The 16,273-nt window shown below is 35.9% G+C and overlaps 1 protein-coding gene across 1 annotated transcript; it reads left to right on the top strand.

Moving 5' to 3' along the window:
- The first annotated feature begins 4,726 nt into the window (after nucleotides 1-4,726).
- Nucleotides 4,727-12,233, top strand: gpr142 (G protein-coupled receptor 142). Its single transcript, XM_056771324.1, has 3 exons — nucleotides 4,727-4,793; nucleotides 9,352-9,499; nucleotides 10,472-12,233. The coding sequence occupies exons 2-3, from the start codon at nucleotides 9,367-9,369 to the stop codon at nucleotides 11,434-11,436; spliced, it is 1,098 nt and encodes a 365-aa protein (XP_056627302.1). The 5' UTR covers nucleotides 4,727-4,793; nucleotides 9,352-9,366; the 3' UTR covers nucleotides 11,437-12,233.
- Nucleotides 12,234-16,273: the final 4,040 nt, after the last annotated feature.

Below are 16,273 nucleotides of genomic sequence, written 5' to 3' on the forward strand. Positions count from 1 at the left end.
GATACATGGTATTTTTCAATTAAGCATTAAGCCAGACTTTCAGCCATACTGAACATGTGGATACAGTTACATTCTGTCTACACTGGGGATCAGAAGAAGGATTGCAGTCTATTTCTCTCCCAGTATGTAAGGACATCCTCTCCTGCTGGCGAGACTCCAAGTTAGAGGTTATGTCGTTTGTTTATGGCCAGTGGAAATTTGCTGAAGGAGGCTGGAGCTTGCAACAAGGCAGTAGAGGGAAAAGATATGTGCATATTCGTGTAAACACATGGGTGTGGTGTGCGTGTGTGAGAGGGACTTCCGATTGAATTTGGGTAAATCATTTACTTAGGAGAAACCCTGTCAGGGTTTAGCTTCTCTTAGGCCGTTTGTGATCCGGGACTAGACTTTAAGTTGTGAATGGATCTGTCTCGGGGTGAAGTACTTCAGCATTCGGGTCACGTGCATTTACATCGATTTCATTATAATTGGGTCAGAGCACAGACAAAGTTTAGATCTGATGACGGACTGACGTTTATTCAATGATGGTCCAGAGAACATTTTATGAGTGTGACTCGCTTGCATATTAAAATGTATTATATGTAAATTAATAATGTTAATAATAAAATGCGTAATATTAAAATGCATAATAATGTCTGTGCTGAGCTCAACGATACGATGCTAGCATACACAAATACAACTAATTTAGTGTAAATACAATGAATCAATATAAAACACAGCATTTCATATTTGTATATATAAAGTGAAAATTATTTAAAAGAAAAATATAATAGTTCAATAGAAGATATTTTGAGGAACATAGATAACAACACTGGACCCCATTGACTTACATTTTATGGACACAAAACCATTGAGAACTATTTGTGTGTGTGTGTTTGTGTGCGTGTGTTTGTGTGTGTGTTGCACATAAGAAAGTTTAAATAATCGTCTCGGTTGAAAAGCATTTTTTAATCGGCTATAGGTATAGGAATTTATATAATGTTAAAAAACATAACCAGATTGATGTTCATATTTATAGTGATTATATGAATTAGTTACATTCAGAAAGTTAAGAAATATTAAGTTAATCTTCAAAATCTGTATCGACAGAATTACTGAGATATAAAAAACGATTAACAATAAGTTTCAATTGATATATTTCTTATATAATATGAACAACCTATTTGTAAAGTATTATGACTCATTTATATTCCAGTCAGCAGTGTCACTTCAACTCCGTCTGGTTAGCCTGCAGTTATATTGATTATAGTTAATGAGAATGTCAAAACCAGTGATACAGTGACCTCTCTCTCTCTCTCTCTCTCTCTCTCTCTCTCCCTCTTCCTCTCCCTCTTCCTCTCTCTCTTTCTCTAGTGACCTATTTGGCACTTCATAGGGCTCTATATGGCATGTTTACTATATACTGTATCTAAACTTCTTTTCAAGAATTTTAATTCACCATAATGTGAACGAAAAAGTACTTTTTAATATGCAGTAATTATCATTAATAATATATTTGAATTTAATAGTTTACTTTGGATGATTGTTTCTGTTTTACATTATATTACACCCAGTGTTGGGTGTAACTAGTTACTAAGTAATTAGTTACTTTAATTTAATAACTTTCCCCTTTAGTACGTTTAGTAAGGGATTACTCTTATTTTTTATAATTTAATTACAGTTACTTCTGATGTAATTGAAGTAAATATTGTGTAATATATCCAATAGTGGAAAGGCACCAAAATTATAAGTCCAACTTTAAAATTAATGCTTTAATGTATCCTTCTCACGTTTTTTTATACTTTGGTCAGTTAATAAGAATAATTCATGTAGTTATTTATTTGAATGAAGTAAATAAGCTTTTTAATGTGTATCCTTGAATGAATTCTAATCAAGGTTGATGTAGTATATAGAAAGTGATTACTAATAAGTAATTAAATACTTGGAGAGAATAATTTGTGCAGTAATCTAATTATTGAATATGTAATTAGTAACTAGTAATTAATAACTTTTTCAGAGTAACTTACCCAACACGACTTACACCTCAGTAAAAGTAAACATTATTGAAACTTTCAACTATTGCCACTAGAGGTCAGTCTTGGCAAATGTCAAAAATATTGCAGTTGTACTGAATTTTACATTGCACTGTGAAACTCCTTTTCTGCAAACTATTTTCACAAATGTGCCTTTGACGTTATCTCTCCATCTTTATCCCTCCATTGCACATTTCTCCATTTATTCATCTCTTTTCCCTTTTATCTTTTTGTTCACTTCATCTCCCCCACATGCTTCAGAATTTAGAGGTAGTTTAAATCACATTTGTATTGTTGGCCTCGGTGAACCGTGCTGACGGCAATTACATTATGTGCTGTTATGAATTTGTGTGTTTAAATGGAACAGAAGGACCTTTCACATAAGTGCTTCAAAAATGAGTTTGTGCTGCCCATTTTTCTTCCTCTATTTATGAATTTACCCGCTCTCTTCACAGTGCACAAATACAAAGAGCTGAGATAAAATCAAAGTGAACTTGACAGTGTGGCTAAAGTGTAAATATCCCCTTTTTACATCACAGAGGTTTTTGCGGCTCTTGTGTAAAGTGCGTACACTATGTAAAATGTTTAGAGTGATTCAAAAATTTAATGTTTAGACCTGTGCATTCCTATGCCAAAAACACCTACACATCATTTTTTTTTAAAGACTTAATGAATGAGATCGGTGGTTCAGTATTGACTATTTCATCCATTGCTTTGAACTCGATGTGAACATATTGTGGAACATATAAATGGTTTAAAAACAAATGTGCAATTTTCAACTTATAGAGCTGCTTCCCTTCCATTTCCCTTTGCAAAAATACAAATATCTGTCAACTGCATTGTTCAGATAATTTTTTTCTAAAACATTTGAATTAAAATGTGTGTTTACCATATCTTTAACACATTCAAAGTCAAGTTTCAGGAGTGTTGTTATGCCTGTCAGTGGCACCCAGCTGGACTAAATTCACAATACATACAGTACAGCTTCTACATAATAAAAATGGCCCTTTATAACATAATATTACACAATACAAACAATATAGTCTGGCCTTTCGTACCTTAATGATCAGTTAAAGTAGGATGATATTGAATAAAACCTTAAATTTCTTTTGCATTTTTATTGAAGACAATGCTTCGAAGATCAACAGTTTGCCTGATGATGTCAAACTAGATAACAATTTAGATTCCAGACATGCTCCAAAAAAACATTTTACTTCTTCAAAAAGTCAAACAGCTTTGCGTGGTCTGAACAAGTTTTACCCAAACACAGTGGAAGCGAGGGTTGATTTAGTTATTCTGTCATCCAGAATATCATTCATTATCTTCTGTCTACATGCTCCTGTACCTGGAGTATTGGACCTAACACATAGCAGAGTAATAATATCTGGATATGTGTTTGCATTTTCATGTTGCTCTTTGTGAATTCTGTTCTGGTCTATTTATAATTTCTCTTAATGCAATGGTTGGATCACAGATTGTGTAGCATTGACCCACCCACCTGTGTAGATAATGTTTTCTAGATAAATGAAACATGTGGTGAATGTGGTAGAGCCAGAACAAAACCCGCTTCCTTCATTCGCACCTTCACTACATTAATACATTTACAATTCCACAAACCTACTGCTGACACCACAACCAGAAGCAAGTTTACAGAGTTCATTTTCTGCTTGACCAACCCTCATGCTGTGGTGCAAGGCCACTGCAGAGATCGTTCATCAAAATGAACACGCACAGTGATCACCATTCAGGGGAGAGAGAGAGAGAGAGAGAGAGAGAGCATTCGTATCTTTAAAGTCACCCTGCTCACTTTCTCTGCTTCTGTGTCCAGATGGTGGTGTTGATGTACTTTTGTCCATCCGTCTGGAGACATGATGTTGTGCTCCGTTGGCTGGTGGGTGGCAGATTCTTCCTGAAAGCATTTACATGTAAACCACAAGATCTCCAATGCCACAGTATTGATTTAGCTAAAAATGTACTTGATTCTATTCTTGATCCTTGAGTGTCAATGTCTGTCATTCGTGTGTTTCTTATTTAAAAAATAAAAAATAAAAGCGCTTCATACTTACACATGGGGTGGGGTCTTTTTGCATCCGTGGCAAAACCGAGGAAACGCTAAAGACCACTCAGAACACCCTAGCATCCACATGATAATGTCATGGCAACTAAGAACATCCTATAGCACGGTAGGGACAATTTTTGCAAGGATAAGCACCTTTTACAAATGCTTCAGAAAATCTTAATAAACGTTTGAAAAAGAAACATATCAGGTATGTTTATATTTAAATGAAGTTTACATTAAGATCACATTCAAAAGAAACCTACTGTATGATGAGCTCTAGTGAAAAATACAAACACAGCAGATAAGAGGTCCCACGGGTCTGAAGACATTGTTTGTGAAACTATAAACCGTCTTCTTTGTGTCTTTCTTACTGCCATAATGTCGAAAGCTCAGGGAAAGATATACCTCTACAACTCTCTCTCACTTCGCTTTATGCTTCCCTCATTTACCAAAATCCTCCCAAAAGCATCCATCTCACTTGTGCTTTTCCCCTCCCTCCCTCTCTCTCTCTCTCTCTCTCTCTCTCTCTCTCCCTCTCTCGGTCTCTCTCACTCCTTTGCATAACCTTTTCTCGAACTCACTCGCTGTTTGCAGTGATGAGTCTATTATGCGAAGACCTCTGTTGTTCTTCATTGTCCTCCTCAAGGGCTCCGTGTTTGGGCATTGGTGGTTAAGACGCCTGCTTGGGGTCCACAGATGGGGGCCTTCAGTTATCTGTGAGGGTAAGTCTGCTTATCAATTTGGTTTTAACCTTGATGGACTTTTTGTGAGCATCATGTACAGATGAAGTGGTTACATTTCTACAAACACATATAAACAAAATATTTTCATGTCAGATAAAATATTGTTCAGAAACTATGAATATTCAAAATGGTGTTTCTCTGTTTATTTCTTTTAATAGAAAACAGACAGATTGGTATTGAATTTTTATTGTAAGTGCATTCTTTTATTATTAAAATAATTCATGGTGTATATAATATAACCATGCAACATGCAAATTTGCTTTGTTTTTTATATATGAATATGATTTTTGTTTGATTTATACCTGCAGAATGTGATCTGTTCATGGATATTCACATATTTTCTCAAAACAGCTTTTAAAAACACAGTTAACTTGCATGATTTCGCCTGAACATAAATCAGCAATTGACGTGTTGGGTTCATTCACAGTGTTATGTCAACTTTATATTTGCTCCAAGAGCTACGGGATATTTAGAGGTCAACTCTGGAAGTCGGGAAAACCGAAAAAAACTGGGATTACTTGGAAATGTCTGACATTGTTGGCTCTTTGTAATCTCGACATTATAAATTATAACGTTTTCTTCCTATCGAACATTTTCCTTTTCGGAAAATGAAATGCACACTCTTTTTATTTGTTCACCCTGATATATGGATGGTATCGCTATACCATTGTCCTTGAGGTCATAACTATTGTCTCAGGTGTACCAGCTCAATATGAATAATTAAGAGTGTTCGGTAGAGCAAAAAGTCCATGGAGAGAGATCTGAAACCTTACACATCAACACTCTGTACAACCCAAACTGGAAAACAATGAACATTAGCTATTTTTGGCTCTAATGAATTCACGAGATTGGTTAACAAGCGTTTTAGTTTTGTTGATATATTAGCAGGAACTGGATATTTAGGCGGAACAGATCAAAGGGTCTTATGAATAGCCGGACTTTGGTTACATTACAGTCATGAGCCATGATTTTTTCATGGGAAGGGACTTCACATTCTAGAACTGGGGTCTTCAACTACTTTTCTTTGAGGGCCAGATTCCAAGAGTATAAATAGGATGCGGGCCAGTTTTTTTTTACAATATCATCATTTCTTCTGCTATTTTGTATTCCTGTTATTTATTGCATTTTATTCCTTTTACACTGTTTTTGTTGCTGTTACTTATAGGTCATATAATGGTCATATTTATGAAGATATTTGGTTATTAGAAATGTTAATTCGGGCCAGGGAAAGATGATTGGCGGACCGCATTTGGCCCGCGGGGCAACCAGTTGACTAGCCCTGTTCTAGAAAATATTTGATTGGACTGAAATCTGTGTAGTGCAACATGAGTCATTAATATTTTTGATACTTTTTAAATTAGCTTTTTTCCAAGCCTTCTTAAATTATTTTCAAAGCTGGGACTTCAGTTTACACTCCAAGTACAACTTTGCAACATAAATAGAACGTTTTAATCACGTTTTTTTAAAGAATGTGAAGACAACCATTTTTTAAGTTGGACATCACTTTGGGCTACTACTGTGAGTCTGCAGTACGGTATTAATGACCCAGTAACATGAAGTGATTTGCCATCAGATTATTTAAACAAAGCTTAAGTGCAGCATTTAGAGAAAACATCCCTTCTCGTTTTATCCATTTTGTCCCTTAACACTTAAACACAGATTCTCTGTTTAAACAGATGTAGACTGCTTGTGTGGACTCACCCTCGGGCAGAGGGCAACACGTGAACCGCTCTAGAAATAGAAAACATTGCTGTTTGTCAGTCAAACGTGATGCTTTAAGCTTAAACAGCTTGTTTGAGTTATTCTGTATAAGCCGTTTGGGGTCTGTGATTCAGGACACTAAGATTGTGGATGGGAACTTAAGAATTCCCAGGCCATAAAGTGATAGTTCACCCAAAAATAAAGAAAATGATGTCACTATTTACTCACCCTCATGTAATTTTTTACTTGTATAAATGACTTTGTTCTGATGAACACAGAGAAAGAAATTCAGAAGAATGTTAGCAATTTCCAGTTCTGGAATATCATTGACTACCATAGTAAGAAAACAAATGTTTTCCTAAATTGTCCTAAATTCTTCAAAATATCTCATTCTGTGTTCAACAGAACAAAAAAATGCAATATTATTTTCCTACTTTGGTAGTGGATGACGTCCAAGAACTGAAAATTGCATTTTTACAAAAAAAATTGTGTGTTTAACAGAACAAAGAAATTTATAGAAGTTTGAAATGATGAGAGAATTTTTGGGTGAACTAGCCATTTAAGCATATGAGGACAAGCAGAGCAAAGAGAGTTCGGTTTACCATCGCTTTTTATCCTCTTAATTCAAATTATGTTCATTCATCCATACAAGTATCCATACAAAATTGTATTTTAAATAAAGAAAATAAGTTTGCCTGTGAGAAAGAGGAAGTCAGATCCCTAAAAGATTTCTCACAGGGAATGTGTGTGTGTTTTATCATAACACATGGGAACACAATCTCTCTGAAAAACATATTTACCCCTTGAGAAAATTGTGTTTTCACACCACTTACAAAGTGTGATATGCACACTTATGGGATTTTAGCACATTTTTGAAAGCATTAAAAATCCCTAGTCATCCGAGTAGAGGAGAGATTACCATACAAACTCAAAGTGAAAAACAAGTGGACACGATTAGTTAAAGAACCCAGATTCCTAGAAAAATTGCTCAAAAACACACACAGTAGATCCATTTACACGCATGTAAGCTCCTCCCCACGCTTATGAATCTATTAAATGAGCAATGATTTGATGTTGGCAGAGGTATTTTCAGTAGGAAAACAACATGAGTATATAGTTCAGCCTTTCAGGGATTACATCTCTTCTGTATCCTAGCACACGTCAGTGGTTAAAGATTTATCATTCAGCTCAGCTTCTGTTTAAAACTGCTACAGAGTAAATGACCCATAAGAGCTCATAAAGACACTCATTACAACTTATATTACTACGGTAAAAACTGATTATGCTCAGCTGGAGGAGAAAATTATCATCATAGCATTGAGATAAACAGCTTTTAATAGGGATTTGAGGACCGCTGTTAAATATATAACATTCATTGTAAAAGCTTCCCGCAGTTTTGGGTGTTTGGCACTTTCGACAAATATGATACAAATTGATGTCTGTAAAGGCGTAAATGTCATGTTATTTGAAAAGGAGCTGGTGTGTTAAAAAAACTTTTTTTTTCTCTCATTTTGCATGAAAAGTTTGGGCCCTTAATACAAAAAGCCTTTGACAAAAGTTTGCTGTTTGAAACTCAATGCATAAGAGATATATGGATGAAATGAATGTACAGTTTTTGAGGTTAACACTGTTGATTTTTCTGAAAGAAACAAATGGCAAATCTGTAAAAAGAAGAACTGAGCTCTGGAATTGGTCAACATGTTTCGGATGTGATAACATTATTGCAAAATTATTGTATTTTTACACATTTATGCATAATGACTGTCTGTCTTACAATATTCCTATTTAATATTGTCATATTTAAAATTTAAGTTCCTATAGAAAATTTTCATTTTCACTTCAGTATAGGGGGCAATTCTCCTTATTAACCAATCCATTAAGTATGACTTTTTCCCCCAATTAACTCTTAATTTATTGCTTATTAATAGTTATTGGGTTTAGGTATTGTTTAGGATTAGGAAGGTAGAGTATGGTCATAAAGAATATTTGCTTTATAAGTACTAATAAACAGCCAATATGAAAATAATAAGCATGCCAATAACAACTTGATAATAGTGAGAATTGCCCTACAATGTTACCAATATTTCTGATATTTCATTACAAAATGTTTTCTGTAAAGGTGCTTTGCAGTGACGGATTGCGATGCACCATACAAATAAAATTGAGTTGTTCCCCACTGTTCCTCACATACAGTCAATTCACAAAAGTAATTATAAGGTGACAGCAAACCAATACTTTCTGCTTAATTCAATTCTCACCCGCATTGTGAATTTGCTCATCTAAGCAGGATGTGTTTGAGGAGACAGACCCATCAACATGTTCCACAACATAAACCTTCTATTGTCTGTTTGGCGGTTGAGAACAATGTATGCTTTCAACAGCTCCTCAACACCGCTGTTTAGTACATTTTGCTTTTTTCTTTTTTATCAAGCATCAAACAATTGTGTGCAAAGCACTTTAGCAACAGTATTTGATCATAAAACCAGATGATGTCACTAGGCAATATTTTCAGCTCTCGACACTGAGCAGATGCTGAAAGCAAATAAACATGTTTGGTCAGAATTGAGTTGATCTCATCCTCTTAAGGGTGGTCGAGGTGACAAAAGAAGTAATAATGTTTAAAGAAGAAGGAAAAAGGGAGAGAAGAGAGATAAGAGTAAGACAAGTAAACCAAGGCAGGTGTATTAGTGTTTTTGATTTTCCTTCCATCTGTTGTTAACAATGACAAGCTGTCTCCCTCAAAAAAAGTTGATTATTTAATGCCAGACATTTTAGATCATATGCAGACATGAGTGAGATGTTTAAGTTTTCCTTTTGTTGTCTTGCATGTCACAAGGGGAAGGCATATGTCATGATTGACTGGCACAATGGCACGGTGCCCAGCCACCGGGAGGATGAGCGCAGCGTTGAGGAGAGGTCCAAGTGTGTGCTGGCTTACCTCCCTGTCATCTACTACAGCGCTCTCTTGTGTATAGGACTGCCAGGTATGAGGATTTTAAAACATGGCTCCGGGTTGGGAACAGGGTTGTGCATCGGTTCATCAGTTACCCATTCCCATAGGAAATCAGATCTTTCTCACCTTGCATCCTTTGATGGAGGAGGGTCATTGTGGATTCGTTCAATGAGTCACACATCAAACCAGACAAGAAATCTTTAAGTATCCATAAACTTTTTTTATGCACTCACTCCAAAAGAAACTAAAACAAAGTTGCTTGGGGAGAAGAAAGTCAGTCAATAAATAAATCAATCAGTACATAAACTTATGATTCATCAGTGACTCTAGTGTTTTAAGTCCAATAGATCAGGGTCAATTGATTTGCACAACAGGCAATGACACTTTTATATTGATTTAACAGCTTTAAGTCAATGAAGAAGAAATGAAAATCAAACCATGTTTATACAGGTATTTGGTTTAAGGAATAATTCATCTAAAAATTATGAGACACTGTTTAGTATTTCAGTCTTACAACGTTTAAGTTTTTTTTGGGGGGGGAGTTATCTTTAGAGCCACTTGTTCAAACAAATTGAACGAGTTTTTGCTCAAAATGTAAAACAAAAAGTAAACTTATTTAATAAAGAGGAAAATTATTATTTTTCTTCTCTAACTGGCATTTTTTTTGTTTCTTACTTTTTTTTCAGAAGACCGCATCTTGGTTTATTTTTTCAGATATTTGTATTAATAAACAAAATAAAAATATCAATGAGAATTACGTTTTTTGTGTATCAAAGGAAAACAGGCAAAAAATCATCTTTAGTTTGATCTTTTCATTGTGGAAAATCAGGTCAAAGGTTGCGGGGGCTGGTATGTTTTCAAAATCTGACCCCTCATCTATTATTTCCCATCAATCCTGCTGTGTCTACTCCCCTCCATCTTCTTTTTCTCCATTCTGTGGCCCCAAACCTCCCTGTTTATGCCATGTCTGTCCATTTTCTAATTCCTCTTCCCTCTTTTCCAGTGAACATCCTGACATTAGTGGCTCTCTCCCGACTGGCTGTTCGGACCCAGAAATCGCTCTATGTGTATCTTTTGGCTTTGACTGGCTCCGACATCCTCAGTCAGCTCTTCATCATCTTCGTGGGCTTCCTACTGGAAACGGCCGTATTCCACCGAGATGTCCCCGTGCTGCTGCTCCGGTCGGTCAACATGCTGGAGTTCGCCGCAAACCACGCCTCTATCTGGGCCACCGTACCTCTCACTGTCGACCGCTACGTTGCTTTGTGTCACCCGTTGCTACACCGGCAGATAAGCTTTCCGGCACGTGCCCGGCGGATCATTGCTGTGGTGCTCACATTAGCCTTGGCATCCGGCGTGCCTTTTTTTTGGTGGTCGGACATGTGGAGGGTCAGCCGCCCGCCTAACACATTGGATGCCGCCCTGATTTGGACTCATGTGACTATTATCTACTTTCTTCCATGCAGCATCTTCCTACTGCTAAACTCATTGATTATCCTAAGGCTTCGTAATAGGCAGAGGAAGCACATGTGCCAAGAGGACACCGGGCAGCAGTTGGCATTGCCAAGCAAGCTGGGTAAAACCACAGTTATGCTGTTGGCAGTCACTTCTGTGTTTGCCGTACTTTGGGCACCTCGTACCGGAGTGGTACTCTATCATCTCTACGTGTCATCGGTGTACAGAGATTGGCGCGTGCATCTCGCGTACGACCTTGCCAACATGATAGCCATGCTAAACACTGCTGTGAATTTCTTTTTGTACTGTTTTGTCAGCAAGCCCTTTAGAGCAGCGGTGAGGGGCGTTCTGTTGTTCCGGGGAGCACATTTGCACCCTCGCCGGCCTCTGCATCACCAGCGCACCCCTGTCAACGCCTCAACCTCCTCAATTTACAGCAGCACCAAACGTTCACAGAGGGAGGTCGCTCCACTCTCCCCAAAAAGTGTGCAAATTACTATGTACAGTGCTTAACACATTTATTAGGCCGCATGTCGTAATAAAGAGAAAAATATATGTTTTAGGGATCTGTCAAAATCTAAACATTTTATTTTCATTTGTTGGGCTAATATCAGAGTGAAACAACTAAACAGCTACATTTATTTACATTTTAATACCCAAAGTTGAGCACATTTATTTTCTCTCAGATGTCAGAAATGACTCAAGTGTCGCATTAAACCACAAAAAATATTTTTTATTAAGGACTGCATGTAAACTGTAATTAGGGATTTGAATAGAAAATCAAGTATTGTTATTATTTTTTTGGCTTGCTAATAAGAACAGTCAATATGAAAATTCATGGATAACAAAAATATTTTAGCATTATAAATATTACTGTGACTAAAGACCTCACACATACTGGTGGATTAACCATTACAGAAACATTAAAATAATTTAATATCACCAATATTGTTAGTTTAGGGCAGCTGAGGCACAAAACCTATATCATTGGGTGGTGGTCTAATTAATTTGTTTATTAAACGGCGCTCTGGAATACTTGATTCTGATTGGCAAGTTATTCTCAGATAACAACTACTCAAAACGAATAACGCCCAGCAACCTTGATAATGCAATTTTTTTGACAGTCCAGTTTAATATTACACAAAATTAAAGTAAATATGTCTTTTAATAACATACATGACATTATATTTACAAATGATTAGACCAAATTGAATGTTCATGAAATTTGAACGTCGTTTTTGACGTCGAAAGTAAACTTTGCGGAAGGCTTGCATTCAATAAAGATGAGCTAATAAAATATTTAAAATTCACATCTCATGTCCATTTTTTTCTCATGTGGAAAGTAGCCTTGTAGTAAGTGGGATAATGTACAAGGACCCGGTTGTTATCGCGAAATAATTTATTTACTTATTTCTGCAATAACAACCGGCTGCTTGTACATTACGTACATTACTCACATTAAGTAATTATGCACATTATTAAAAAGACTATGATTTGATTTAAATTAAAAATGTTGAATTCAAATCTAAATTTATTTTTTAAGTCGTTCATTTTTGCCAAAGACCTCTGATTTGAAGTTTTCAAAATGAGTATATTAAAATTAATATTTATCATTGTATATTATATACAGTAGGAATCATTATATAAGAACATAAATTACAACCACTTTGCCTGAATGGCATTGAAAATGATTTTTGTTTGCTTTTGTAAGTGCATTTGCCAACCCAATAAAAAAATAGTAAAATTTACATATATTGGACAGCCAAGCACCCATTCTGTTAGCTGAGACATAAAATTATTGATTGTAAACTTTAATGTGCATCGGGGGTACAGTTTGTCAGAACAATGTCTTATCTGATCCTGGTGGATCCAGTTTTAGACTCAACTTGTTTTTTTCCAACCATTACATTCCAAGTCATTTTTGCTCTGTTATTTATTGTCTTGTCGTCTGCGAGGAAACGAAAACATATTTATGAAACAAAGTGATCTGGCTTATCAAATCAGTAGTTTTATGCCCTCTCATTTCCTACTAATGGTTATTCTCTCAAAGGGTTAGTTCACCAAAACTAAAAGTTGGTTATTATTTACTAATTTACTTGACCTGTCTGTATCAACTGTGGTACTTAAGAACATTGTTATTTCAGATTTTGTGTGAATGAATAATGTTGGATAGATGATGACAGAATCCTTTGAAATATACCTCCATTATTTTTTGGTGTTTTAATATTAAAAAAATATGTATCAAATTAAGTGTTTTCAAATGCCGCAGGTGAATGAAGCTCTTTCAACATATACGACATTGTTCAATTATTCAATTCCTTAAGGTGGTATACATCTTTACAGATGCAGAGCTGAAATCCTCATATGGAGAACATGCATGGAGTTACTCAAGCGTTTCATTTTCTCATCAAACATTAAAAGACACGGTTACATAATGTTCTGACCGAGATCTCTCTTGCAGATGACTGAATTAAACCCTTTCAGAACCATTCAGTGAAACAGAGCAAGATGGCCGACCTTTTTAACCCCCCTGAGCAAAGAGCAGTTGCCGGCTTAGCTGTTTATTTTCTGTGCATGGCGACTGGAAGAGGCTTTAAAAGGGGAAGACCAGTAGATAAACAGAGCAGTCCGTGCGCTCTGGGTCTGCTGAACAAACTGAGCCTCTGTGTGTTAACACACAAGTGAAACAACTTCAACTTTCCATTCAATATAATCTAAAGGAATCAGCAGAAATGCATTTCCTCACTGAGATCGATTAGAAATGTGTTATCTGATCAGATATCAGCACTTGGCAGTACCCTATATACTTAAAAAGAACAGATTGGATCTTTAACTGGAGGAACTCAATCTATACGGAAAGGAATATTGATTCAATTACCTTCCGTCTTGATGTTTTAAATTATTCACCAGAAAACTAATGTCCTCTCTTACAGAATTTGTTTAAATAGCCTACAGTACATGTGGATGAAAACGTCTAACCTATGGTTTATGACAAACGATTCCATAAATGTATTGGCTAAAAAGTATAAAACCCTAATAGGGGAGGGGAGGTTTACAAAAGAGTGCCTGAAACAGCTCAAATGCACATTTTGTCTCTGATTTTTTTCTTGAGACTGTTTTGAAAAAATCACTTATACAGTTTGCTTTCGAAACAGCTTGAGCTTTTCTCTTGTGCTTTTAGTGCACATCCATGTCTCAGGGTCTCATACTGTCTCTTACTTTATTCTTTCTCTCTCACCCTTTCTTGTCCTCCTCAATCATCTCCGGCTCTGCAGATGTTATCAGATGTTGCCTCTTTGTAAATGTCCCCCGCTGAATCACAAACACAGATGTCTGAGAAGAAAGCACATCTATCGTTAAAGCCTCATTGTTGGCAGAATTGTGAAAGAAGAAGAATGAGTCTAAATATTTAAGACAATATAGATGGGGCCAGTTGCATAAACTGGTTAGACTAGTCTTGCAAGTTAGTCATCAAATTTTTCAAAACGTCTTTAAATTAGTCACATATAAAGTAAGATTGGTCCAATTAAATCTAAAAAGTAAGACTTATTACTCCTAACTTATTGCTTGTCAGTGGGACTAGTTGTTAAGACACAGTCTTAACCTAGCGGCTATGTTTATGCAACTGGCCCCAGATCTGCTATATCACAGTTTAACCGAAAACCTACTGGGTGTCACAGCACCAGAAAAGTGTTTTTATTTATTTTTCATTCAATTTTTATATTATCGGTTATGAAATTACATTTCCAACCAATTTTTCTGTTGTAATGTAACCGTATTTTAAATGGGGAAAAGTTGTGGGATGATATCATCTTTCAGGTATAGCGATTGGATTTCAAAGAGTGTTATTGTATTTTTTTTAACAAAAAAACATAAACTAACAAATACATGTGTTAAATGCACAATAAACCCCCAGGATCTTTTAGAGAACAGTATTTGTCATACAATCATACTGTGCATGTAATGTTTCAAAATTGAATTGGTTTCACCAGTTTAAATGTGTATATTAAAAACAATGTGCTATAATTAATGATATGTGACATTTGCATGAGAATTGAACTTTAAGGTACTGTGTTGTTGTTCATGGTTAATCGTGTGGTAGGCCTATTTGTGACACGCAAGCCTTCCTACAGTTGTGTAATTAAATATGTGCAGTGTACTGATAGTTTGTTATTTGATGTTTTCTTTTTAGCCGGACCTTCATAAGATGGGAACTTGCTTTCTTTGGCCAATGCCCGCCCAAGAGGCCATATGACTGACAGAAAGAAGTGTTTAGTCAATCGTGATGAATTCTTATTGCAACCGTTGTAAATAGGACAGCTTGCTACTAAGATTAGATAGCTTCGTGTTGTTTGTTTACAGGTGGAAATCCTGTGAAATTCAACCAATCAGATGACCACTTCAAATGCGCTGAAGTATTTCCACAAAAGTGTGCCTTGCCTTATGCATCAGACGTTAAGCCAACGGCCCGTTGGTATGACATCCGAGGCTGAGACTAGTGCACTGATACTGTGGTTGCTTTTTGATCTTACTGGTCAGATATTAAATGTCTATGAGGATCTGTTTCTTGTGTCTTATTTTTAAAACAGAATCACATCAGGTTTCACACTGGAGCTCAGTTGCAGAATTTGTTGCACTCAGGTATAAGTCATTCCAAGATAACAATAATCTCTCTCACTTGCACACTTTTTCTGTAAATCTGTCCTGCTGTCATAATAGACACACATACACACATCATCAAGAACTGCAGCTATATCCTGTTATTTTAGCAGAGCAGTTAACAGAGCAACAATTAAAGGAATCTGGCACCTCTTTCTCGAGCATATCTGAATGAGACATGCACCTCCAAATGTGGATTTCATACACAACTAAACAAGATTCACACTAATGTGTAGAGTAATGAACTTCTAATTTAGCAATATTCATATAAAACAATTACTAAGTCAATATGGTAAGACATGACACAACAAACTATATCACAATGTCATTTTTCTATACAGTTTTTTCATAAATATGGTAAAAACTAAAAATAGTTTTGAAGTAGTAGTTAAAGGGATAGTTCACCCAGAAATTAGAAATTATGTAATAATGTCTTTACTCTCATTCGATTTAAATCCTGTATATCGTTGCTGTCCTTCTGAAACCTTGTCGCTCCATAGTTCATCATTTTTATGTTTTGCCACCAATCATTATTATAAGACACCCTTTATGTTTGTCATGGGTTTTGCAAATATCCAACCATCAAAAGGTGTTCATTAACGTTGAGAACACCATATTTATACATTTTAAAAGTACAGTGTTGTTTCCATTTCCTGAAAAACAGCGAACCTGGACATATGAGGTTTCGGGA

Source organism: Triplophysa dalaica, chromosome 17, assembly GCF_015846415.1.
Source record: "Triplophysa dalaica isolate WHDGS20190420 chromosome 17, ASM1584641v1, whole genome shotgun sequence".
NCBI classification, from domain to species: Eukaryota; Metazoa; Chordata; class Actinopteri; order Cypriniformes; family Nemacheilidae; genus Triplophysa; species Triplophysa dalaica.